Below are 27,085 nucleotides of genomic sequence, written 5' to 3'. Positions count from 1 at the left end.
TCTCCAGGGCCATTTGTTTTGGGAATACTAATAAATTGGGATCTCGTAGAAAGCAAAGTCGCCTCTTGCCACAGCCACAGGTTAAAAAATAATTATGTGACCTAATCCATGGGCTAAGAGAGGGCTTTCAGGAATTTGGCTTATGGCACCAACCTCCATCTTAAGGCTGGACTGGGTTTGTTCTGGTGGAGGTCAGCTGCCGGTGTTTGCTCTCCCCTCCGCATACTGGAAGAGGTTGCATCATGCAACTTCCCAGGCTTCCCTCCCTCCTCCTAGCCATGGCTCATGCTTTGCTTGCTGTCGCAGATGAATTGGCTGCAGAGGGGAAAGGTTGAACTGAGCCAAAAAAGGAGGAGCTTAAACCGGTGTGCAAAATCTGGGAGCCTGACTGAGCACAGGTTGGGGGCCAGGATAAGAGCAAAGAGACATCCCCCACCTCCTGGTAAGAAGGCCCCGTGATCAGCTCCAGCCAGTGGCAGTCCTGGGTCTCCTCAGAGCTTACATAAAGGGACAAGCTGAGCCCAAGAGGCCACAGTGCTCATTCTACAAGGTTGGAGCACAGGGCACCCTGACATCATGAGTTGGTCCTTGCACCCCCGGAGTTTAATCCTCTACTTCTACACTCTTCTGTTGTTCTCTTCAACATGCCTAGCTGTAAGTGTGCTCTCCACAAGGCGTATTTGTTTTCAATGGAAAGCTGAAAAATAAGGAAAGATATGTAAACTAGTGACATTTCTGTATTTTTCTCCTCTAGTATGTTGCCACCAGAGACAACTGCTGCATCTTAGATGAAAGATTTGTAAGTAGTTTCTACGTTTATTACTGTGTTTGGACTGCAGAGGGGCAGGGGAATAAAAGGAATTCTCTGACAAGTATTATTTGGCATTTTAAAGTCTTTTCACATAGTCTACCTTTTGCTATTTTTATTAATAGATTTTAAGTGAAGCTTGTATCAAGATTTTAAACCACTCTGTTGCGTTTTCAGGGTAGTTACTGCCCAACTACGTGTGGAATTGCAGATTTCCTGTCTAACTACCAAACCGAAGTAGAAAAGGACCTCCAGTCTTTGGAGGACATCTTAAATCAAGTTGAAAACAAAACCTCAGAAGCCAAAGAACTGATCAAAGCAATCCAAGTCAACTATAACCCCGATGAGCCAACGAAACCGAGTGAGGAACCTAATAATACTGACCGAGAAAATAACTTGTAAAGTTCTTTCGCTGCTGTTTTTGTGGCTCCATTTGCCTAAGCATGTTTGTCTCTTATCTCACGTTACAGGTGGTATACAAAGTGCCACCAAGAATTCCAAGAAAATAATGGAAGATATTTTGCAATTTGAAGAATCGATTCTATCACATGCTTCAAGTATCCGGTACACATTTCTGTTTTAACTTACTCTCCAGGAGTGATTGAGGTTTCATACTGCAAACTTTGGGGGGAATAATTTTTTCCCACTTCTAATACCAAAATGCCATTATGCCTGAGCATCTGGAACACAAGCAAGCATTTTAATGTCATGTGGATTGTATTGGGTTATAATCACTTTTTAACAATCATATGGGAAAAGGGGGTTCTAGATGTTCTCAAATGCTCTTATGACCTTATTTATCAAAATGTTTCTTCCCCCTACCCTCATTTGTCTTACAAAATAAATTCAAATGAGAATTGGGGTGAAGAAACTAAAATTCTCTTAATAAGATTGTCAGCAAAGTGCTGGTGAGGGATAAGCTGGTAGAGACATGGGAAAGACCTTGGCTACAGGAGTTAAAAGACGAAGTGTAACAAACACGACAAAGCTGTGTCGTCTCAGCACAATCAACCTGCAATCACGTCCTCTCCTCCCTTCACTTAAAAGTAAAATGTCTTTAGTAACAACTTCCAGAGACTCATTAACTTCCTGAACATAGAGTCTCAGAGACAGTTTTAATTTCCTCAGTTTTTATTTCTACATTGTTTTCAAAGCAGCTCAAGAAATAACAGTAAGTGGTGGCCTGGGAGAAAGGGCCTAAGAGGGATTTCTCCTCTTCGTGGTATGGGAGGGCCTTGGTCGGTAACATAAGTTGCACTATTATCACCTGTCATTGAAGTCGAAAAGGCTAGCATGCAGAAGCTTTCTAAGGGGTAGTAGAGAAAAAGAGTGATCAAATACTTTTTATGTCCTGCTTCACAGAAAGATACAATAATCTATGCATTGTAGACAGTTTTGTTTCATTTCTGAGTATGTACAGCAACCCTGTGAGAACTGTAAATACAGGGTTTTTTACTTCCCCCAGGGTTTTTTCCCAAAGCCATGTACACAGAAATAGTAAGAAGGTCGGGAAAGTGTCTTTATCTTCTTATATGTAAGATAATGTCCCAGATCCTCTCCCCCATGTAAGTTATAGATTACAGACCTTAACTGGGTCCTCAGTACATTCACTAGTGAAAAGCATAATTCAGCACATGTGAATTAATGAACAGAGCCTTTTCTTCCCTGAGACTATCCAGTCTGAAGAAGGATCACCAGGCAGTTTTCCCCTTAACCAGGGTCCTCACTCAACAGGTCGTTATCTGCTGCCCTGATACAGACAGGCAAAAGTCCGAATGACCTCTGTTTAATGATGATGGCATTGTTTATGGACAAGGACTTTGTTTATTCTTTTCAAGACAGCTTAGAATTTTAACTCCCCTCAGTGAAGCAACACCATTGTAGAGTTTTCCCAAGAAATGGAGTAATGCATTGGAAAGTAATCCTCGAAAGGATAAAGTAGTATTTTTTTCAATGAAAATTTAAGTTACACCTCTGAAGGGAGTGCTCTATTCTCTCACTCTTTTGCTTGTAGATTTTTGCAGGACATATATAATTCAAATAATCAGAAGATCACGACCCTGAAACAGAAAGTAGCCCAGCTCGAAGCTCAGTGTCAGGAGCCTTGCAGAGACACAGTGCAAATACACGATATAACAGGGAAAGGTAAGTGACAGGTTGATATGGGGTCGCCTTCATCAGAGCGAATACAGCAAGAAAAGATCTCATGTTTCAGAATGTATAGAAATAACTTTGAAAGTGCCTAGTCATCAAATCTAAAATGTCCAATTGCTTTGACTTTTTTGAGTAGCTAAAAATTGTTTGAAAGGAATGATACTGTCAGAAGTAACAGAAAGCTTCATGGGAAATGAATAGCTGGCAACTTGTTAAAAGCTCACGTTCAAGGCTAGAGCAGTCTCACCTGGGTTTCAAACCATAGTAAATGCTTACTCTTTTTCTTCTTCAGATTGTCAAGATATTGCCTATAAAGGAGCCAAACAGAGTGGGCTTTACTTTATCAAGCCTCTGAAAGCTAAGCAGCAGTTCTTGGTCTACTGTGAAATTGATGAATCTGGAAATGGATGGACCGTGCTTCAGAAGGTATTGTTTCCCGCACTATGTGCATTTAATAAGTGCTTATGTAAGCATCTGCCTTGCTCTGGATACTTTTCTAATTACCTTGTGAACATTAACTCAGTCCTCGAAATCACCCTGTGAGGTAGGCGCAACGATCACCTCTATTTACAGAGGAGGAAACCTGGGCACAGGAAGTAAAGTAACTTAAGATCATATAACTAACTAGTAGTAACAGAGTCAGGATTTGAACCCAGGCAGTCTGGTTTCAGAGTCTGTGCTTTGACTCATGCTTTGCTGTCACTGCTGTTGTAGATACATGATACCACATAGTCACAGAATCACTGTGACAAAAAAAAAAAAAACTAGAAAGGACCTGTTTCATCACTTAGATCAAGACCTATGGCTGCCAACTCCAAAAAAGATAATGTCCCGCAGAGGATGAAGTTGGGCTGTTCCAAGAAAGGACCCCCTGTTTTGTCTCTGCCAGTCCCTGGCCTCTTCTGCAATCCTTTCCTGTTTACTTCTGACCATGGTTACAACTAATCCTGCAGGGGTGCCCAGAGGGCATGTTTGATGGAACCTCTGGTTGGCAGACAGATGGAGCAATGAGTTGACCTTTCCACCATCAATACAAAAATCAGCAAATTCAGGCTGAAGGTCTGAGGCCTCTGAGTGTCTTCTAAAAACTACCACTAATTTAGAATTTACCATGTGCCAGGCATTCTTTAAGTATTTCTCTTGCATGGTCTCATGTGATCCTGTAACAACCCTAACAAGTAACCATCATCATTCTTATTTGGCAGATGAGGAAACCAAGGCAACTTGACCCAGGTCACTTAGTTAATAAATGATGGGATCGTTTTCGACAAGTGTTCATAATGTTTTCTTTATGTGTGCGGATCATCCATTCTTTCCTTTTGCCTGTGTATTTGTGTGATCAGAGGCTTGATGGCAGTGTGGATTTCAAGAAAAACTGGATCCAATACAAAGAAGGGTTTGGACATCTGTCTCCCGATGGCACCACAGAATTTTGGCTGGGAAATGAGAAGATTCATTTGATAAGCACACAGTCTACCATCCCCTATGCATTAAGAGTGCAGCTGGAGGACTGGACTGGCAGAACCAGGTACTGTTGGAGAAAGGGTTTCTTCTGGTCTGCAATGTGTGCTCTCCAACCATCAACAGACAGATGGCAGAGCCGGTCTGACACATGCAAAGAGCACAGCCAACTATTTTCCCCAGAAGTCTTTTTGGTTCTTGGGCAGCCCAAAGAGATCGGTCCTATGCAGGATGGGTCTGAGTATTTTGGTACAATCTACTCACTCTAGAACCATACAGAACAATCACTGACATTTACTGAGCACTTTAACATTGATTAGAAATCAAGCATGAAATTATAGTTTAATCTAGTCCTAATAACTTTCACGAAGCAGGTGATATTATTGCTCCCATTTTACAAATTAACTTTCCCAAGGTCATATTGCTGTGACAATGTAAAGGTGGGACTTGAACATAGGTGCTTTGACTCTTCAGATTTTCTTCTTCAGACTCTCCTGGTTGAAAAGTGAATCTAGCCTTTTCCCATTTCCCGATTACCTTAAAGTTAAATCAGCTCCTTCGGTGAGGTGGAGCCTCCTCTATGCTCAGAGCTATCTCTTCGGGCACTGCTTGCCCAATGAAAATTCAGAAAAATACACAACTCCCTTTCTATTAAATAATGCAATATGTTTTGTGTCCAAACACATATTTTTATTTTTTTGAAATTTTTACCTGGAAACTACCATAGTCAGTACATCTGTTCCTGCGAAAACATCTTCTATTTCGCAAGTACTGGAGATCCGAGAAGCAGCTAACTATTCTCTGGAAATCCCTGTTCAGTTACCAAGGCCCATTCTTCCCTAGCTCCATAGAATTCTGGCCTTTGTTCATATTTTTTTCCGAAGGGAGAATCTCTTTCTGTTCCCCCAGTTCATGTTTTGCGGGCCATACAGAGCCCACTTCTTTTATACGACACTCTAAGAAGCCCTTATTGCCACTACCATGTTGCCTGGGGAAAAATAGTCCCTTTTGGACTCACCCTTCTGATTGTACGAGTAGCTAAAGGGGCTGCAGCTCCTTTGAGTTTGGTGCATTAATTAATGGTTACTCAGTGTCAGCTAATTACTGTGGTTTATGATAACTGTGTGAACAATGCTAACCACTTAGATGAAAGTGAAAATATAAAATCAGTCAGATTCATCCACACATCTGATAATAGGATCCTATAGGCAAAAAAAAACCCAAACCAACATTAAAACCAATGAAGTTTTTAGTTTTCATTGAAATGCCAGGAAGGCTTCTAGACCTTTCTGGGTGGTGCTGATGAGCTCTGAACTGGTTCATGCAGCCATTGCCTTTTGACAAGTTTGCAGAAGACTTCATTTAGTGAGGATATTTCAGACGTAAGGAGCAAAGTTAAAAATTCCAAACAATTGTCCTATAGGAGAGGAAACTTCTGAGATCCCCAAAGATGCTCAAGATATGATGTGTCTATTTCTTTACAGTACTGCAGACTACGCCATGTTCAGGGTGGGACCTGAAAGTGACAAATACCGCCTGACATATGCCTACTTCATCAGTGGAGACGCTGGGGATGCCTTTGATGGCTTTGATTTTGGTGATGATCCTAGTGACAAGTTTTTCACATCCCACAATGGCATGCAGTTCAGTACCTGGGACAATGACAATGACAAGTTTGATGGTAACTGTGCTGAACAGGATGGGTCTGGTTGGTGGATGAACAAGTGTCATGCTGGTCACCTCAATGGAAAGTATTACCAAGGTATGACTTCCTTCCTTAGATATATGAGTTCATGTATAGTCTATATGTTTATAAAGGGTATACATAAATAAAAGAAAATGAGAAATAATTAGTAAAAATATTAGGGGGTTTATTATATGGTTCTTGATTTTAAATCGGAATTGGATGGCCGTGCTTACACCTCAAATCAGTCCCTCTATAAGAACAGCACCTGCTGCAAATTAGCCAGTGGTTTGTCATGGCACCTGAAATTACCACCATCAGAGCTGACCCTTTGGGTTATAGTATCTCCTTCAGATTTATCATATCTATGATCTGGGTGGACTAACATTGCCATAGTTGTGCTAGTTAACACGTTAGCCTGGCTCGGCTGCGCACGAGCAGTGTATCAGATATAACCAGTGAGCAGCAAACTGGTGTCTGGAGGAATGGAGTAAAGAGCAGGAAGTGGAAAGTGTTGGTAAGGACAGGGGTCCATGGGAGCTTGAGAGGAGGAAGGTCCGGCCCAAGAGTCTGACCCTTACTTTAGGGTGGGGGAAGGCAAGCTTAGCTGGTGCTAAGGCTGGAGTACTTAAGAACACTGGTTTTACTTCCTGGCAAACTATTGTTATGTGTGAGGAAGCCCTACTGTTGCTAAAAGATCCATTAAGATGAGCAGTTAGCTCCTCAGGGCATTGCCCTAGCCAATAGATGCCTTAAAATCCTTTAAAAATGATTTAAATTCACCTTTTGGCTTTCACAAGTTAAAAAAAAACCTAATTTATCTTTGCACCTACAAACCACATAATTAGAAGACATTCTCAGGGAAGGAGTTTGATCCATATGACCCAGAGTAGCCATGTTGATGGCCAGTATTGGACCCAGATATTCTGTTACAAAAGTACATGAGATCTGCTGCCCACGGACAAGGAGAAGGCCAATTCAGCCTGATGTCCACTTTATGGTGGAGATGTGAAATAACATTCTGGAACTGTTTGCTAAAGTCCCTCGTACTTCCCAGCACAATTGTGTTTTCAGATGACTTGAGACCCCTGATCAGGAATTGCGACTCCTGCCATTCCAACTTGCTTACAGAAAGATGGTCCATAGTAGCTGAGTCCAGATGGTCACACTCAGGGAGAGACAAACTGGGGAAACTGGGGTTCTAGCCCTTGTAGTAGGAAATATATTTAAAGTATGAATGTAACTAGAAAGTATAACACAGGTGTAAGAGGTTGTTTAAGAATCCATTTATTTTCGTTGTAAATGGAGATTTCAGGAATCCTTGGGGTGTTTTCAGTTAGTCACTAGCACTATAAATTTGATGTGACAATGGGCATCATAACTGACAGTTCTGTACAGATTCCCTGAAGTACGGAAATGCAGGAGCAATGATATGTCCATCAACAATTTGTCTTAGGTGGCACTTACTCAAAAGCATCTACTCCTAATGGTTATGATAATGGCATTATTTGGGCCACTTGGAAGTCTCGTTGGTATTCCATGAAGAAAACCACCATGAAGATAATTCCATTCAACAGACTCACCATTGGACAAGGGCAACAGCACCAGATTGGGGGAGCCAAACAGGTCAGCCCGGAACACCATGTTGAAATAGAGTATGACGAAAGCATTTCACCCTGAGATTGAGTGCTCATTTCCACTAATCCACACTGTTTCAGAAACTTTTCTGAAAGCTTCTTTTAATTTTCTCTCACCATATTCATCAATTTTTTCTTTTATTAAGAATGTGAAGCCTTAAATGGAAATTATAACTTAGTTTGGATTGTATTCCCAAATTACTAAACTCAGAGTTATTTAAAATTTGTTTATTTCATGCAATAACATTTTTGTATCTTTTCTAGGTGTATATGAAATTATTGCCATTTTTTTACATTTTAATGATCACATGTTGTTTTGTTTTGGTGACTTTTAAAAATTATGTATTAAGTGTTTTTAGTATATGCTAACAAAATAGGAATAAATTCTAGCATTTCAAATGCCTAAGTATTTTTCCTATTTTTCCATGTGTATTATCTTAAGTACTTTTTATTTAATTTTTTTAAATGGAGATAATTATATCTTTTTAATATATTTTTGTTTTGGTCATAGGCTGGAGACGTGTAAAAGACCATTTCAAAACTGATTTGCTTTTTCAAAAGGACTTTATTTGAACACATAAATGTAACATTTTTCATATGGGACAATGGACTTGTAAAGCCTCACCTCGTTTTAAGAGAACGAAAACCCATGTTGAAAACTCCACTGACAGTTTTATGCTGGTGATAATTTATCTACATGCCATTTCAATAAACTTTTGTTTCCTAAGATTAGATACATGGTACCTTTTATTGACCATTCAAAATCACCACTATTCAGTTTAGTAATTACAGCTGGGCAATTATCAGTAGTTGCTGAGTTGTCGCTTTACACTGAACATTATACCTGCCTGTTGGGGAGTAGATGGGGAAAAAAATCATGGCTTTTTCCTTTGAGGGGACATAAAAGAAACACAGAAAAACATGGTAACCCAAGTGACAAAATGTGATACAAGAACCAAACACAAGTCATAATCACATAATAAGATTCAAAGTACTTGATGTACAGCGGGGACTTTTGGGCTGTTCGAAAATTCTCCCAGCAGAGCCTTTTGCCTCCGGACCCCCGCGGCCAGATGCGGGCACTCTGAAAAGACTGGAACTCAGAGCGGAGAGCTTTAGGGAACGATCTGCTCAGTCCCTCACTGGTGAACAGTGAGGTCAGTGGAGTGGAGCCCTGGCTTCACTCTGAATCCAGGGATATTGAGTTCTTAGCAGCTGGAGTTGAGGGAGCACCAACTTTCTGAAAAGGAACACCTCAGTCTATATGAGCCACCATAAGATTGACCTTGTAAAGCAATTGACTAGGGGGATTGGGTTGTTCTGAAATCCTGAGGTTTGGCTTTGGATTCTCTTCTTTTCCACAATTTCTGTCCTAATCATCTCACTTCCTTGTTCTCATGAGTCTTGATTTTAAAATACCCTACCGAGATTAGAGTCAATACACACTGAGTACTCGTGCATGTACTTGTGAAGGATTTATACCACTAACATGTATTGAATGTGTCTGTTGTACTGGACGCTGTGCTGAATGTGTCGCCACATCTGGTTGCGGGGGTCCGCACAGCACTGTCCTCCTCTCTCCCAAACCTGCTCTATTCCATCCAGTTCTCAAGTTCCAAACAACCAAAAAATCATCCCCTGGTCTTCCTTATTCCTCCCTCCCATGTCACCAAGTCTGTCAAACCCATCTCTAAATATTTCTTATGGTTGTTTCCTTTTATAAACCCACTGCCACATTCTAGGTGGGATACACACGTCTCCTGCCAGAATAACGGCCCTCGCCTCCTTCCTGCCCTTCATCATGCCTCCACCCTTGCCTGCCCCCACCTCACCATGCTCTGAACTACTTCTTTTTTTTTTCCTTAGTCTTCTTTTTATTTCCTTTAAGGTCTATTTTCTTCTTTTTTTTTTTAAATTTTATTTAGTTACTTTTCAAGTACATTTTTTTTTAATCTATTTCTCCCATTCCCCCCCCCCACCCCAGTCCTCATCTCTGTGTCTTTCATACTTGTTCCTCAAGATCCCTCCCCCTTTTTCCCCTTAAGTTCCCTTCCCTCTCCCCTCTGGTCGCTGCCCTCTTGTTCTCTATTTCAGCGTCTTTGATTTTATTCTGTTTGCTTGTTTGTTTTATTCTTTAGCTTTCTGTCAAAGGTGAGATCATATGGTATTTGTCCTTCAATGCCTACTTCTAAACTCTTAACGCACACAGTCTACCCTGTAAAGTCCTTTAGATGAGCAATTTGGTCATAGATAGGAAGAGGTATGTAAATATTAATGTTTTGATGCAATAATATGATATCAGTGGTTTAGCCCCAGATAATTATTTTTGAAAAAGAAAATAACTTCACAAAAATCTCAGTAATATAAATATAGCCATATATTTAATGACAGTGGAAAATTTAAAAATTATTTAGCAGTGGAAAAATGCACAATCGAGGTAGTTTGTTAGTACAATGGAATAGAAAGCAATGATTACATAATAAGCATTATATCTGAGCATGAACATGGAAACATTTACAAAATAAGTAAAATCTCAGGATGAAAAACAATTCTACAATGATAATATAAAAAGTGTATAAGCATATACAGTTCGAACAAAATATAATCTTGACATATATGTACTATGTGTCCATATTTGTTCTCCCCAACCAATATATAATATAAAATTTAATAAAAATACTAAACATGGAGTAAACATAAAGAAGTTCAAATGCTTCTGCTTTTTTCCATGGTCACTTGTCCAATGCTCCTTCTAAAACATCAAATAAAAACATTTTTCAAAAACATTTTGGAGACCTCTGTTTTGTGGGCATCCTGAGTCCATTTGGTCTGTGTGTTGGGAAATCCAGCATCAATTGGTAAGGCAGACCTTCTAACTTGCCCTTTATATACCCCTGCATTAATTGACTTGTTATAATCAGTACATATCAATTTTGTAGTTAATTAAAAAACCCAATGAGGTAGAGAAAAACATGAACTTCAAAATTCTACTTGTTTAGTTATTATTGAAGGGCTACATTTTAAGAATTAAAGTATGAGATATACTTTCAGACTCAAATGGATCATGTCTCCACAAATAAAATGGAAAATGAAGTGATTATCTTGATCAATTAACTTTTAGAAATCTACTTTTAAGTGAAACAAAGACATTGGGACTTCCCAGGCAGATTATTTTTCCTCACAACTCAAGTCACAGATAACTATTACTCAACCTTTCCCTTCACTTTCCCGGGCATAAAAACTTAGGTTATTGCAAAATAGGGAGGCTGAGTACAAAACAGTGTGCACAGTTACACACTCTGAAACACTTGCAGAGGGAAGCTTCCAAAAAAAAGGGCGCCGGTACAGATGTGCTGATACCATGACTTCAGGTCATGCAACTACAGAGCGGCATTCTGTAATTGCCAGACAGGAGTAATCACTTATCAGACAAACATCAAGATTTCTAAATAAACTTCTGAAGTGTTACAACTTTCCCCTCACAATTCTCCTTCTGTTTAGTGGTTTAACTTTAAAGACAACCTTTCAGATATGTGGGTGGGTGGAAAATGAAGAAATATAAGTACGGACAACATATCTGAGATCTTTATAAGACCTAAAATTCTTCGACCGACTGTGATCAGTGTACACTAGCCAAGGTATTTATAGTAGGTACCTTGCGTTTGTGTAAATGGTAAAAGTGAAAAACGCAGTACACATTTAATCCAGAGGAAAATATATCTATGTGAGGATTTCTTATCAGTTTGATGTAACTCAAAAGAGGAGAGAAAAGAGTTGATGATAATAGGACAAGTTCAAATAGATGGAAAATAATGAGTGGCAAAGAGACCAAGAGTGTGGGAAATACTGATTCATATAACTTTTTGCTGTGTGTGTGCACACATATGTTTGTGTCTGTCCCTCAGAGGCAACTGAATTAGCCATACTCTTAGTACACCATCCTCATTCTGTGTGCTCGGTTACTCTCTGGATTGATTGATTCTTTTTATTCAAACTTTCTCTTCTTCTCTTTGTCCCCATAATAAATAATCATTCCAATAGATTAGCTGTGTGTTTCTTTACTTTTAGGCATTCATATAAATCATAGATTTTTCTTTCAAGCTAATTCTCAAATTACACAAATGGCATTATGCAATAAATCAATGTTACTCAGAATGCTGGTTACAAAGAACTCAAGTTCTTTGCTACCGGTCTGCATTAAGATAAGTGAAATAACCTAGGTGCCATCAGTAAATGAAGAGATCAAAAAACTATGGTACAATTCTATGCAGCAGAAAGAAAGAAGGAGCTCCTACCCTTTGCAACAGCATGGATGGAACTGGAAAGCATTATGCTGAGTGAAATAAGCCAGGTGGTAAAAGACAAATACCATAAGATCTCACCTTTGACTGGAGCCTAATCAACAAAACAAACAAACAAGTAAAATATAACCAAAGACACTGAAATAGACAACAGGATATCAGTGACCAGAGGGGAGGGAATTCCAGGGGAAAAGGGGAAGGGTTTACGGGAACAAGTATAAAGGACACATGGTCAAAAACTAAGGGGGTTGGAAATGGGAGAAAAGTGGGGAGCACTGTGGAGTGGGCTGGGATGGGAGAAAAAGACAGGAAACTGTACTTGAACAACAATTAAAATAAATTTAAAAAATAAAATAAAATAAGTAAAAGAGCAACACATAATATGTAATCTCAAGTGCACGCTAATTTTATTCCATTAACTAGTTTCTATACTCTAAAAATAAGATAAGTGAAATAATAGAAAATAGTCATGTAGAAACATTTTCCTAAATTGTGTTGGCTCTGATTACATTTAAATTACATAACAATTTTATGACTTTGGAATCTAATAATAAAAATTTGGGCTTGTATTTTGTATATACTTTTGTAAACTTCATTTTCCCAGGAATTAAATTTTATCATCTAATAGGTCTGTAGTAGGTTAGAAATGTAATAAAACTAGTTCTCTACTACGAATACTTTGAGAAACACTGTTTAGATTTTCATTGTACTCGGCAATGTCCACAGTTTGGACATTAATTTTTCTTGATTTCCTTTGGAACCCAAGGGTTTAAAAGTGAATGCCATTTGGTTCCAAAGCCTGTAACTTTTAAAACTCCATTTTTAATTAATATCTAAATTTATTGCATTGTGGTCAGAGAACATAAATTTGATGATATTAATTTTTGAGAGAGAGATTTCAGAAATTATTTTGGGACAGAGAAATTATCAGAGAATTAATTGATCCCATTAAATTGTATGTAATATAATCAGTCTTTAATAATGGTCTGTATAACAAAAGACTATTAATACTGTTTTCTTTAGGAAGGAAAATGAACAAACTAAAGATAGACAGATACTTATTGGCTTTGTAAACATGAGCTTTGGTCCAAATGGTCCTGTAGCTATGGTCCATCATGAACATTAAAAATAGGTTTGACCGTTGGCCTGTAGAACACTTCTCTGGATCAGTTCTGAAAGCCTTTTGGGAAGGCTGGCTCTCACAGTTTCAAGCTCTTGCTCATTTTAGTTTCACTGGGAAATATTCGAAGTTACAGATAAATTCAGGATCTTGGCATTTAATCAAGTCTACAACTGGGTCCAACATGTGTTTTCCAAATGAAAATCCAGTATCCTTGTCCCCCACCCCCATTTCCCAGGCCCTCATCCACGTCTTTGTCTACTGGTAATCCCAAGAACACAAGTGACCTGAATTAGATGGGAGCCCTCTCTAAATAAATTTGAACATTGACTCTCCCTAAATAAACAGAGTGGGCAGAGTCCACTCTGTGATGAAAACAGCCTTTTTTAAATCCTCAGGGGCAAATAGTCAAAGTATAATTTCAAATATATATATATATATATATATATATATATATATATATATATATAACAACATGAAAGAGAACATGGGCTAAAAATGTTTTCCTTCCTAATTTTCTGTCCTTACTTCACAAAGCCATGACAAGGGTCAAATGACATATCATGAAATTGCTCCAGACCAAAAACAAAATTGAACTTGTTTTTGCTGTTGAGATTGGTATTCCTATGTGGGATTTGAATCAATGTTGGTTACGTGTGGAAATATAATTTAAAAACTTTAATATTTTGTGTTTATTTTTAATAACTTTTTCATTTTGAAAATTTTTCTTATTTACAGAGAAGTTTTAAAGATACCATAGTTTCCTATACCCATTACCCAGTCTCCTTCAAAGTTAGCATCTTATATTAGCATCGTACATTGCCATGGTTCATTTGTCAAAACTAAGAAACCGACTGTTACAGTCACTATTTTCTAACTTCCACCCTTCATTCAGTTCAGCAGTCTTTACACTAATGTCTTTTCTCTGTTCCATGATCCCATCCAGGATACATTACATTTAATTGTCACATCTCCATAGCTTTGGTAACAGTTGCCTAGTCTTTCTCATTTTACATGATCTTGATGTTTAGAAGAGTATATTCTGGTATACTGGTCAAGTATTTCATAAAATGTCCCTCAGTTTAAGAATTTGGGTTTCTCTGCTGTTATTCTCCATAGCCTTTTTTTATTGAATTTTATGTAAGCAGATTTACCCAAATGCCTTTTGTAAGTTACTTTAGTTTTAGTACAGAATAGTACATTAAAAATAGGTTCCAATAGGAACCACAGAAAATTAAATGGATCTTGGTGATTATATTACCCTCTGCTTTTCATAAAATTCCTTGCTGTGGAAAGTCTAACTACCTTACACATGTGATTTCTCCAGGTCTCAGTACATCACTGTTAAATCAATACCACCTGATGATTTTTTTTTGCTAAACTATAATAGAAGAACCACAGTGAACTCAGAAGAGAAGTGGTCAAATCTAATGAATTTAAGGTGTATGATGTTAGAATGACTCCATAGTGTAGAAATTCATATGTCAATTGGTTATTCATCTATATAATGGTTTTACTTCTCAAAAATAGCATTTATACTTTAATAAATGTTCAATGAAAAATATTTGATAAATCAAATTAAATTTAGTAAAGCACATTATAAGTAAAATTGATTTATCTTGAAAACTGAATTATTTAATTGATAATACAGTCAAAAATAAAAAGAAATAAGGCAGTGGGGAAAACTCAAGACCTCACTCTCGCCCAGTTCTCTCTCTGTCTTTCACACGTACACACCCATGCACGAACTCACAATTACTCAGTGGAAACTTGATCTAATTTGCATAAGTAAAAGACCATAAAAATTGCACACAAAAACAGCAAACAAGAATGATCATTATATTATTAGAAAAATTACAGAATTTAATCTCAAAAATACTAAAAACTGATTTAATTAAACGACCACTAATCTGGGCACAGTTCAGTTATAAAAAATAAAGTGGATTTCTTTCCCAGATAAAGATTTACAGAGAAATGCAGTGTAACAGAATCAAACCTAATCAAAAAAACTTTTTCCCTCCTCACTTCCATAAGTACAGTTCAGAATCATTTCCGTGTATTTTAGGAAATTGTCATCTTCTCTCCACAGCTACAACTTCCAGGACAACCATCCAGAATCAGGGTAGTGATGGAGTCTAAAAATAAAATTCCACAGTTGCTCTTGCACAGATCACCACACAAACTCATTCACAGGAAGCGACTTGGTTAATAACAAACGTTTACAACTCCCTTGAAGTGCAGGACACAGGCAGAGAAAATGAGACAAAGCTCAATGGCCTTGCCAGCATTCTCCAGTTAATCCTTCAGAGGCCGGCGGCTGTTGTAAAAACCCAACGCAAAGGCGCTGAAAGAGTATTTTAGGTGCCAGAATCTCCTAAATTTTTATAAGTCATGCATTTCAAAATTTAGAGATTAATTTTAGTACTTTCCTGTCATGCATTTAATACCATTTTACCAACATATTTCCCTCAAAGTACTATTACCTTCATGTTATCAGGACAATAATAAATGTGCATATTCATATAGTTTTTTATGCTGGAAGACATAATGAGTGTTTTTCAGGAGGATCTTGCATTTTTTGGGCAGAACTATATCTGATATTTTAAGGAATGTTTCACACAAAATGTAACAGACAAGAATGTGGAAGTGATATATCACTACCTGCTCTGTGTTCTAACAGTATTTTGAATTAGCCACGCAGAAGTTTTCCCATTGCTTTGTATTAGGATAAACCATATAATTTGCAGATATTCATCATTTTGATGTACAAAAATGTTAATTTTCTATGGTTTAACTTCTTACCTTCATATGTACTTGATTTGCTCACAGCTGTAAGCAACTCAAATGCACAAGACTGTACGTTATTTCCCTTTCTCACTCAAGAACATAGAGTTGGAAACTGACAAATAGTAAACATAGAGTAAATGGTCATGACATTTAAATGAATGGATAAGGAAGTAAACTGGAATTCAATACATTTAAAATCCATTGGTAAAGAAAAGAACAATTCTCAACTTTCCTAGGAAAGGACAAATACTACATTCAAAAGAAAGACAAGGGTTTTTGTTTATTTTTTGTTTTGTCTGTGTTTTTAAGTTACATTTGCACAACAGCAAATACTTATATGACTGGCTACGTATTCTAGTCTTCATGTATAAGTTTTCATAGGCAGGTACAGTTTAAAATTGAAACATTTACAGCTCTAGCATTTCTATACTTTTTTACACTCATTTTTCACCGTACAAATGAAAACTATTCCAGTCTTGCCATCTTCTGGAAGATGTGGCATAACAAACATGAGAATCTCTGCATGTAAATATTCATAATATGTGGAACATGACATTAATTTCAAAAGGATTAATAAGTGAAACATTCTTTTCACGATTAGAACGAAGGAAAATAGAATATAGTCCTCTTGGAAAAAAACGTAGAGATTGCGATTTAAGAAACTGGAAATTGCTCAGATAATTTTTTTGTTTTTCCATTTGTAAAGATATCCTTATTGGCACATGCTTTTAAAAAATGATACTCCGGGTACTATTTGTTGCCTATTCATCTGCATGGCTTTCTGTCCAAACAAAACGTACTTTTCCATAGTGGATGACGTGGCTCGTTCAGGGAGTGGAGAGACCAGTCTGGGGGCTCAGGGCAGTGCCAGGCCAAGACAGCGCCCCACCAAAGTGCCCAGTTAGGGATCCTGGCACTGGAGCGCGAACATGGGAGCTCTCCATTTGGAGGCATTGGGACGTTTTAGGAACAATAGGAGATCCCACTCCCAGAACTCATAATGTGTATATCCCACATGTCATCCCTCACAACAACCCTGCAAAATAAGTGTTGTCATACTTATCAGTACTTGCTTGCCTGGCCTTGGACTAGATGGTATGCTCTGGCTTCATGAAGCCAAATGCGGAAGAGACATGAAATAACCAAATAAGGTCCCGAAGACCTCTCGTCTAGCAGGGATAAAGTGCTTTGAAGGAACACACAACCAGACTAAGGGAACAGCACCTGAAGGTGGCTGCTCTTGGATGGCGTGTGTGGCCAAGGAGGGTCTCTCTGAAGAGGGGCCGCCTGTGCAGAGCCCTGAAAGAGGTGTCAGGGTCAGGAGTGCTGATACTGGAGAGAGCCAGGGGACAGCAAGGATGATGCAGGAGACCTACTCATACTAAAGGCTATTTGTTTCTTGTCTGAAATTCGAATTTAATGGGCATCCTGGATTTTTATTTGATAAATCTGGCAACTCTCAGCCGAGGACTCTTTGAGATGGAGGTGAAGAGCAGGGAAAGGGAATTAGCATGTCCAGAGGTGCAGAAACAGAGAGAAACGGTGTGTTCCATGGCACCTGATGTTCTCCAACAATTGTTTACGATACTGAGCACTGGACTTGGTGTGTGGCCATCGCTGCTCTGAGGGCTTTACAAGGATTAATTTGTTTATTCTTCATAAAACATGTGTGGCAGATTATCCTTATTCCCATTTTAAAAATGAGGAATCTGAGACATAAAGAGACAAAGTAATGTATCCAGAACCATGGAAGTGGGAAATGTTGTAGCTAGGATTTTAAACCCAGGATGTCTGGAGTCGGGGGCTGCTGTCTTTTGGGTAGAGAAAAAATTACCTGTTCAAGGTAAGCTTTTAGAAGGCCTTCAGTCATTCTTTAAACGTCAGATCATCCAGCCACAATTCCTATATAAAGTGAAACACCATTTTGTCAAAACTCTGCTTCATAATAGGTTACATGCAGCTGGCTTGCCTCAGCACCTCTCCATACCCCCTCAGGTACTCAGGTCTGGGTATGTCCTCCCATGGTTCCCCTTTGGATTCGAGAATCACCTTGTTCCTGGAATGTGGGATCTGCCCCTCTCTGTTGCTACCTTTGCAACAGGTTATTGGAAGCAAACAAGTGTAGAGCAATTGAGCAAGAACTTCCGGGACACCAACCTTGGAGAAGAAGCAAGGAATGTGGAGTGCCTGTTGACCGTCTAAACAGGACAAAGATAATGATTAATCAAACCTCCGGCAGGTTTAAATGAGATGGGCACTAGGAGTGGGGGCAGTCCTCCTTTCTCGCTGCTCCTCGGGAGCCACCCCACCCTCAGGAACGATGTCTTCTGCGAGGATCTTTTGCCTGGTCCTGAGCCTGGCAGGCACAGTTTGGGTATGGTTTCCTTTGTTTTCTCTTCTCGCTCACTTTCTGGTGTTTATTTCACAAAGAGCTTGCAGGTCTGAGTCGGCTTTCCCTATGTCCTCACCCTGTTAGCTCTCCAAGCTCTGGCCATGCAGGCCAGTTCCCAGGCGGGCTGAGCACCTCAGCAGTGCTGGGTAATATGACCCTAAGACGGAGACTTGGGGGAACGAAGTGTAGAAATGCACAGGGGAAGCTCTAACATATGCAACTCGGGCTTACAACATGGTGGGTTGTTTTGTTTTTTTTTAAGGGAAGATGTCTTTGTTGCTCTAAAGCCTTGAGATAGTTACTGCAAGTTAATAGAAAAAAACATTCACATAGTTACTTAAATCTAATTATTATTTTCTTGCTATCTGTTCAGAATAAGCAGAACAGTGGTTTAATATAGTTTTCCTGAAAGACTGTTTATGTGTTTCTTTTAAGACAAATGCAAAGCAAATTAGTTGTCTTTGTAAATACATTACATAGCAAAGTCAGATGTGATTAGGTAATTAGGCAATATGTTTTCTGGAAGCAACTATATTCTTTTAAGATAATTACTAAATATTGCAATAACTTCTAAAGTTTGACTCCAGGAACCTATAGAAGAGAAACTATTCAACATGGCTTTTGAAACACTTTGATCTTATAAAAAACATGATAAATATGTTTACAAACTCAGTTACATCAAGGTTGTGAATTACTCCAATTTGCTTCTTTTTCTTCACCACTTATAAGCTTTTATACCAGAGCAGAAAAAAAAAAACTAAAGAGGGTCTCTAACTTAATTTCCTCCCTTAAAGTAAAACAAGAAGTAAATATTTTTATGGGAAATAAAACTAGCATAATTTGCTAAGATGATATTTTGTATAATGCATAACTTTCAGTTATTTCTCCCTGTTATTGGCATATTTAATTTTTGTCTGCTTTTATTCTTGCATCATTTATTCTTGTGTCTTGTATCATCTTATTTCTTAGACAAAAAAATTACATTTGTTACTTTAAATAAATTGTTCTTGATTGCTTCAATTAGTATTTATATTATTATTGTTTAGGTATTTTTTAAATGAGATGACAAATGTTAACTAATTATAAGGATAAGCTGTCTGAGATAGTCATGGAGAACAGTGTGGTGGGTGTGGAGGGATGGAGGTGGAGGAGGGCTTGGGGGATACATGACAACAGAAACAATACAGTAAAATAGTCGTAGCAAAATCCTTGTAAGTTGGTGGTACACAGTACAAATAGCTTAAACCTAAACCCTGCATTGATTTGTTAGCATATGAAGTCTTATTAGAATATTTTTTATGTCTTCTTTTACTTCATAGATCACAATAGTTTTTTAAATCTGAACTTCTAATTATAAGGTGTCCAAAAAAAGTTGTCAGTCATGAATCATTATCTATGCTTTCATTCTATTTTTCCTCATTTCAAACACGAAGAATGTATTAGATGAGTGAGCAACCTAAATAGCATTTCTGAGTCTGAACTGGCCACATTTGTGTCCCTGGTAATATTTGCTCAAATTATAGACCCTCAAGGTCATAGCAGAAACTTAAAGAAGTGACAGACATTAAGCCAAGATGGTATAGACATTTTTTCTACTAAAACAAAAAATATAGGAGAAAGAACTTTAAAATTTGTCTGTGATCTATTTCCAGACATTAATGAAAATGAAAAAATAAAATTTAACTAATTTTGTTCATTCAAATAATTTTCCTTCTATAATGGAGCTTTTAAAAGGCCTACCCTTTACTATATGATTTAGTGTCAAACAGTTAAGAAATCCCTACACCTTATCTCCTTTAATTCTTACAGCTTCCAAAAATGGGTTTTAGGGTTTTCATTTGAAAGATAAAAAACAGCTGGGGGGTGTTGAGGGCGGTGGTGATTGTGGGGGGGGAGGGTGGAGGTGAAAATGGAAGAGTAGGTAGGAAAAAAATGGTAATGGAAAAATATAATAAAATAATAAACTAAAATAAAGTCAAATAAAATAAAAATAAGAAACCTGAAGCTTGTAGAGTCCCCAAAGCTGGTGCACTGAACCTCTGGGGAAACCCCTCCTCGTTCTCCGCGTCTGACAGGTATTCCAGTTTCTTTGCCTCTTCTGCTCACTGTTCCTTTCTCTCGCATGTGTGAATGAATACTTAAAGACCACAGAGACGGGTCCAGGTGAATTTTTAACTGAAGGAGGAGGTGTGCGTGGCCCCAGACTTACGGAAAGACAGCAATCTTCCTGCAGAGAGACAGACTGGCCCTTCTGCTCCGACGATGACTGGGTGAGCCATGGGCATGGGGGCGGGGAACCCTTCCTTGTGGTGTGAGAAATGTCCAACCCCAATAGGTTACAGAAAACTTGCTCAATAAGACATAATCTAATGGCTCCTTACATGTTAAATGAAAAGGAACCTAGTCCTGAGAACATAATTTAAATTACCTCCCATACTCTGGTCATTCGTGGGATTAAGAGATTGGATTGTAATTGCATGTTCAGATAGATGCTCAGAATCTGAATATGATGACCCGAAGATTTCATGAGGTCTGGTTTGGCATTGAGAGGGTCCTCAGTACAGAATTTCTCTGATCTCTCAAACAACTTTTGAATCAGTAGATGATCTAAAGGGATTGGGAGTGATAGGGGCTTCATAGAAACCTTCAAAACTGTACTGAACCCAAGAGACAGATCCTTAATGTGTGTAATCTTTTCCTCTTCACTTTCAGAACCAAAAATGCCCTTCTGGCTGCAGAATGAAAGGGTTGATTGATGAAGTTAATCAAGATTTCACAAACAGAATAAATAAGCTCAAAAACTCACTATTTGATTATCAGAAGAACAACAAGGACTCTAACTCAGTGACCAAGACTCTAATTGACCTAGTGAGAGGGGATTTTGCCAATGCTAACAGTAAGTATTACATACATAGTGTTTTGACTTTATAGCACACAACAAAACAACATCAAAAATCCTAAATGTGGTATCTCTTTATAGCAACTGAGGCTATATTCCAAAGTACTTTATGTAAAAACACGTACTGTGTTTCTAAGCTTACATTAAAATGGAAGTGAATTCTTAAGGAAGGGTTTGCAATTTTGTTATTGTATAAAGTAAAAAAGGTCAGGTTAGAATTGTTAAAGATCACAATGGAAGTCAGAATTCTGGATTGAAGACTAGAATTTCAGTGTCTTCTTTCCAAGGGTATGTACTGAAAATAAGATAGGCCCACCCTTTTGAGTAGATATGATTTGTTTCTCTCTTACAGAGGAGGGAACTGAGAGGTCAAGGTACTTCCCTAAAGACACAAAGCAGTCACATCATGGAGTTGAGTGCAACCCAGAGACTCAACTAAGCTGATTATGCAGTTTTAAAAATATTTTTAAATATATAGCCACGTTATGGCTTTCTCACGGGATGAGGGCCAGGGCTAATTAGGACCAGGAAACATCAGGTTTGTTCTGAGCATGGGCAGCAAGTTTAGTGAGTCCCCAGTTCCCGAAGCCTTGCTTGACTCTTTGCATCTTCAGTAGACACTTAAGTAATTTGAAGTCAATGGTGCGGCAGTAATTGGCAAGTGAGTGATCCTGTTGACCCAAATAAAAGGTTAGGAATAATTCAAATCCATGGGTAAGAAGAAAACCACGGTAAGAAAATCCAGGAACACATTTCCCACTAGACCCTGTCTGGTTATCAAGAAAAACACATTACAAGGCACACCAAAAGGCAAAGCGCACGCACTGAAGAGGCAGAGCGAGCATCAGAGCCAGACACAGCAGGGAGGCTGAAATCGTCAGACTGGGAATTTAAAGCAACCAATGACTAATATGCTAAGGATTGTAATGAATGAAGTAGATAACACGCCCATGCAAGAACATGGGCAATGTAAGCAGAGAAATGGAAATCCTAAGAAAGAACTAAAATTAAATGCTACAGATTAAAAATAATAAAACAGAAGCGAAGAATGCCTCTGACAGGCTCATTAGTAGACTGGACATGGCTGAGGAAGGAACCTGTGGGTAAGATGATATATCAATAGAATCTTCAAGAACTTACACATTCATCCTTATACTAGTACGAACCCATAGAATGTACAACAGAAAGAGTGTACTGTAAGGTAAACTGTGAACTCTGGGTGATTATGATGTATCAATGTAGGTTCATCCTTGGTGTAAAAAGAGTACCATTCTAATGAATAATGATAACGAGAGAGACTATGCATGTATAGGGGCAGTGGGTATATAGGAAATCTCTGTACCTTCTCAGTTTCCTTGGAAACTTAAAACTGCTCTGAAAATAAATCAATAAACACACACACAAAGAAAAACAGGAAATTATGAAAACAAAAAATCCAGGACCATGTTTAAATCCCCTGAGTAAGGATATAATAGAATAATTGGAATGTGATAAAGCCAATTATTTTTTAAATTATTTATTTATTTATTTTTAATTTGTAGAGAGAGGGGAAGGGAATGAGAAAGAGAGGGAGAGAAACATCAATATGTGGTTGCCTCTCACCTGGCCCCCACTGGGGACTGGGCCTGCAACCCAGGCATATGCCCTGACTGGGAATTGAACCGTGACCCTTTGGTTTGCAGCCTGCGCTCAATCCACTGAGCTACACCAGCCAGGGCTAAAACCAATTTTTTATCTCTTGATTACACCGTTAAAATTTCAAAGAGATTTTTTTCTTCTGCAATTATTTGGATTACTAATTGCTAGCCGGACACCTTAATTGGCATCCATGATGACAACAGGGCTTAACAGTGTCCAAAAACCAAACGCCTAATAGACTCGCAACTCACAAATTAAATATCCAGAGACCCAACTATTATGAAAATAAAACAGGGAATATTTCTAAGTAGATTTATTTCCTTTTTCTCCATTGGTTGTCACAAGCAGATTACTCAGCAGCTACTTCAATTTTCATATTTTCTATTTCAGACAATGAAAATACATTCAGCCAAGTGTCAGAAGACCTGAGAAGCAGGCTTGAGGTTCTGAAGCGCAAAGTCACAGAACAAGTACAGCACATCCAACTTCTGCAGAAAAATGTCAAGGCTCAGCTGATAGATATGAAACGACTGGAGGTGAGGATGTGGCTCTATCACTGCATTTCCTTATTTTTGAATAGCAGGGAAAGGGAAGACAGTAGTCATTCACTGGAGTGCCTACTACATGTAGAGCAAAGTGTTATATAGCCCTTATTACCTACAAAGCAGGTATTATTCCCCCACCACACAGATGAAGAAAAAAGCTCAGTGATACTAAATAAAATTTCCCAGGGCACATAAAGACTAAATTTCAAAATCAAATATTCAGTCCCTGCTTGCCTTATTCAAGCTCCTGCTACTGCCAAGCCTCTGAGCCCTCAGCCTCACTGATGATCAATTCATTAGTGTTGTTTTTCAGAAGATATAGCAATTTGCTCCACATCTGTTCTAAGACGAATCCAAATTGTTCCTATTGCTTCTCCTGGCCAGCCTTACAATACCCAGCATCTCATCCACTGAGGATACTACATAAATGAAAAACAAAATTTTGGTTTGGTAGATCTCCAAGTCAAAGAAATGAAAACAGTTTCCAAGAAATAAATTAAGTACTAAAAACTCAATAGATATCTTATATTTACTTATATCTACCTTTCTTCCTCTCTCTCCTCCTCTGTTTAGGTGGACATTGACATTAAGATCCGATCTTGCCAAGGGTCTTGCAGTAGGTCTGTAACACGTGGGATAGATCTACAGGACTACGAAGAGCAGCAGAAACAACTTGAACAGATCATGGCCAAGGACTTACTTCCCTCTAAATATAGGCAGAACTTACCACTGTTAAAAATGAGCCCAGCTTTAGAATTGTTTCCCAGAGATTTCAAGAGTCAGCTTCAGACAGCCCCTCCAGAGTGGAGGGCACTAACGGAAATGCAGCAGATGAAAATGGTGTTACAGAGGTCTGGAACAGACGGCACTCTCCGAGGAGACTCTGCACCTTACAGACCAGGACTAGCCCCTGAAAGCCCCAGGAATCCTGAATCTGGTAGTACAGGAAATAGGAAACCTGGGAGCTCTGTACCTAGTGGTACTGGCACTTGGGACCATGAAAGTCTTGGGCCAGATAGCTCAGGGCATGGGTACACCAGGCCTGCAAATGCAGACTGGGGCACATTTGAAGAGGATTCGGGAAGTATAAGTACAGGGTCAAGGAAAGAGCACTACCACACAGGTAAACTGGTCACTTCTGAAGGAGGAAAAGAGCTTCTGATTAGTAATGACAAGGTCAATACTGGTGGCCTGACCACCGGGCATCGTTTTTCATGCTCTAAAACCATCACTAAGACTGTTACAGGTGCTGATGGACGCAAAGAAGTGATCAAAGAAGTGGTAAACTCTGAAGATGGTTCTGACTGTGGGGACGGAATGGATTTAAGCTCATATAGTCTTTCTGGCACGGGTGGCCTAGATGACTTCCGTAGGAGGTTCCCTGAGCATGCTGATTTCTTTGACACTGAATCAACTGGAAAATTGCTCTCGTTACCTGCGTTCAAAGAATTGGAGACAAAGACCCACTCAATGGGCTCAACATCTGACTTAGGGGAAACCAGTTCTCACCACGTCAAAGAAACTTCTTTTGACGTCAGAGGAACTCGTACCACCATGAGAGGCCGTAGTAAAACTCGCACAGCCAGAGGTATCCGCACTTCTCCTTTGGGGAAGCCTTCCCTGACCCTCTAGACTAAGTTAATTATTTTTGCAATGTGCTCCCATGGCACTTTGCACTTCTTTCACAGCCTTTTCTCATGCTTTATTAAAATTACACCTTCTATCTGTTTGTTTTTCATGCTGGACTGTAAGTTCCACAGGGGCAGGGACTTTGTCTATCATGTTCATCTCTGTATTCCCACATACCTAATAGTGCAGAGGGTCACCACTCAATAAATACATGTTAAATGAATGAATCCCACTGAAACTCGATTTTGAGTTTGTTTAACCATTTTTTTTTTACTATTCAAAATGTGCATTGTTGGAGTCATATATTTAGAGTGGCTCTCACTTGAAATTGAGATCAAGTTAAAAACAAGTTATATTAGTGCTAAATGATGCTTAGTTATATTTTCTGGTTACTTGCTATTAATCAGTACATGCAAGTAAAATTCCAAATCCATTGAGGAAATCTCCTTTCCAATTTGTAGGCATAAATGCCACTCATTTGCTTATGATTCATTCCAGTGTAAGTGTACTTTTCCTCCATAGAGGGAAGGAAACAAGGAAGGACAAAAGGAAGGAAGAAAAGAGGGAAGGAAAAAAGGGAAGGGAAGGGTAGGTAGGAAAAGGAAGCCAGTATCTTGCCTTCATTTTAGTCTGGGCCATTCCTATCTTTGTAAAGTGAAATGAGAGTAACTTCTTCCAACCAGCTTAATTTTTTTTTTAGACTGTGATGATGTCCTCCAAACACATCCTTCAGGTGCCCAAAGTGGCCTTTTCAATATCAAGCTACCAGGATCCAGTAAGATTTTTTCAGTTTATTGCGATCAAGAGACCGGTTTGGGAGGATGGCTTTTGATCCAGCAAAGAATGGATGGATCAGTGAATTTTAACCGGACGTGGCAAGACTACAAGAGAGGTTTCGGCAGCCTGAATGACAAGGGAGAAGGAGAATTCTGGCTAGGCAATGAATACCTCCACTTGCTAACCCTGAGAGGCTCCGTCCTTCGGGTTGAATTAGAGGACTGGTCTGGGCACGAGGTACATGCAGAGTATCACGTGAGGGTAGGCTCTGAGGCAGAAGGCTACGCTCTGCAGGTCTCCTCCTATGAGGGCACAGCGGGCGATGCTCTGATTGAGGGTTCTCTGGAGGAAGGCACAGAGTACACTTCTCACGCTGGCATGCAGTTCAGCACCTTTGACAGGGACTCAGACCAGTGGGAAGAGAACTGTGCAGAAGTCTACGGAGGAGGCTGGTGGTACAACAACTGCCAGGCGGCCAATCTCAATGGCATCTATTACCCTGGGGGATTCTATGACCCCAGGAACAACAGTCCTTATGAGATTGAGAACGGGGTGGTCTGGCTGCCCTTCAGAGGGGCAGATTATTCCCTCAGGGCTGCCCGCATGAAAATCAGGCCCCTGGCGGCCCAGTAAGCTGACAGACTGGAAACGAAAGCGCTCTGTTTTGTTTAGTGGAGTGGAGAAAAATTAAGGAAGATAAAGGAGTCAAGATTCTCTACAGCCTAAAAATTCCCAGGTGCTATTTTATTATTTTTTTTGTACTGTAGCTAAATGTAACCAAGACATATTAGTGCTTAAAAAAAATAAAGTTATGTGATTTTTAAAAATCTTTAAAGTAGCTCTGTGAGTTTTAAAATTTCTATAAGGATACACCAAGGGGCATTCAATACATCAGAAAGAGGGATTCAGATAAAGGCTCTTCTCTGCCACCCTTGAGGGTGTGGTTTGCAGTACTTCTCTTCCCACACTATTCAAAGTCACAGGGATATTGTAAAGTATGAAAGTCCCCCTGGCCCGTGTGGCTCGGTTGGCTTGATTGTTGTTCTGTAACCAAAAGGTTGTGGGCTTAATTCCTGGTCAGGGCACATACCTAGGTTGTGGGTTCAATCCGCCCACTGGGTATGTATGTGATCCCCAATGTTTCTCTCTCTCCCCCTCCTCTCTCTCTAAAACAATGGAAAAAATGTTGTCTAGTAAGGATTCAGGGAAAAGTTATCTCATATTTCATTGGAATGACTTAAAAACCAATGTTT

General features: G+C 39.0%; 2 protein-coding genes across 2 annotated transcripts; both read left to right on the top strand.

The window, feature by feature from the left end:
* The first annotated feature begins 455 nt into the window (after window positions 1–455).
* Window positions 456–8,476, top strand: FGG (fibrinogen gamma chain). The gene is made up of 10 exons (XM_037168084.2): window positions 456–654; window positions 755–799; window positions 986–1,169; window positions 1,279–1,372; window positions 2,823–2,953; window positions 3,255–3,388; window positions 4,306–4,490; window positions 5,908–6,185; window positions 7,564–7,733; window positions 8,256–8,476. The coding sequence occupies exons 1-10, from the start codon at window positions 577–579 to the stop codon at window positions 8,268–8,270; spliced, it is 1,314 nt and encodes a 437-aa protein (XP_037023979.2). The 5' UTR covers window positions 456–576; the 3' UTR covers window positions 8,271–8,476.
* A 9,735-nt stretch (window positions 8,477–18,211) lies between these two features.
* On the top strand, window positions 18,212–26,661 carry FGA (fibrinogen alpha chain). The gene is made up of 6 exons (XM_037168080.2): window positions 18,212–18,326; window positions 20,489–20,614; window positions 21,057–21,240; window positions 23,272–23,417; window positions 24,000–25,014; window positions 25,756–26,661. The coding sequence occupies exons 1-6, from the start codon at window positions 18,273–18,275 to the stop codon at window positions 26,463–26,465; spliced, it is 2,235 nt and encodes a 744-aa protein (XP_037023975.2). The 5' UTR covers window positions 18,212–18,272; the 3' UTR covers window positions 26,466–26,661.
* Window positions 26,662–27,085: the final 424 nt, after the last annotated feature.

Source organism: Artibeus jamaicensis, unplaced genomic scaffold (genome assembly GCF_021234435.1).
Source record: "Artibeus jamaicensis isolate MK-2021 breed Jamaican fruit bat unplaced genomic scaffold, CSHL_Jam_final scaffold_537, whole genome shotgun sequence".
NCBI classification, from domain to species: Eukaryota; Metazoa; Chordata; class Mammalia; order Chiroptera; family Phyllostomidae; genus Artibeus; species Artibeus jamaicensis.
This window is presented reverse-complemented; position numbering and strand designations above follow the sequence as displayed.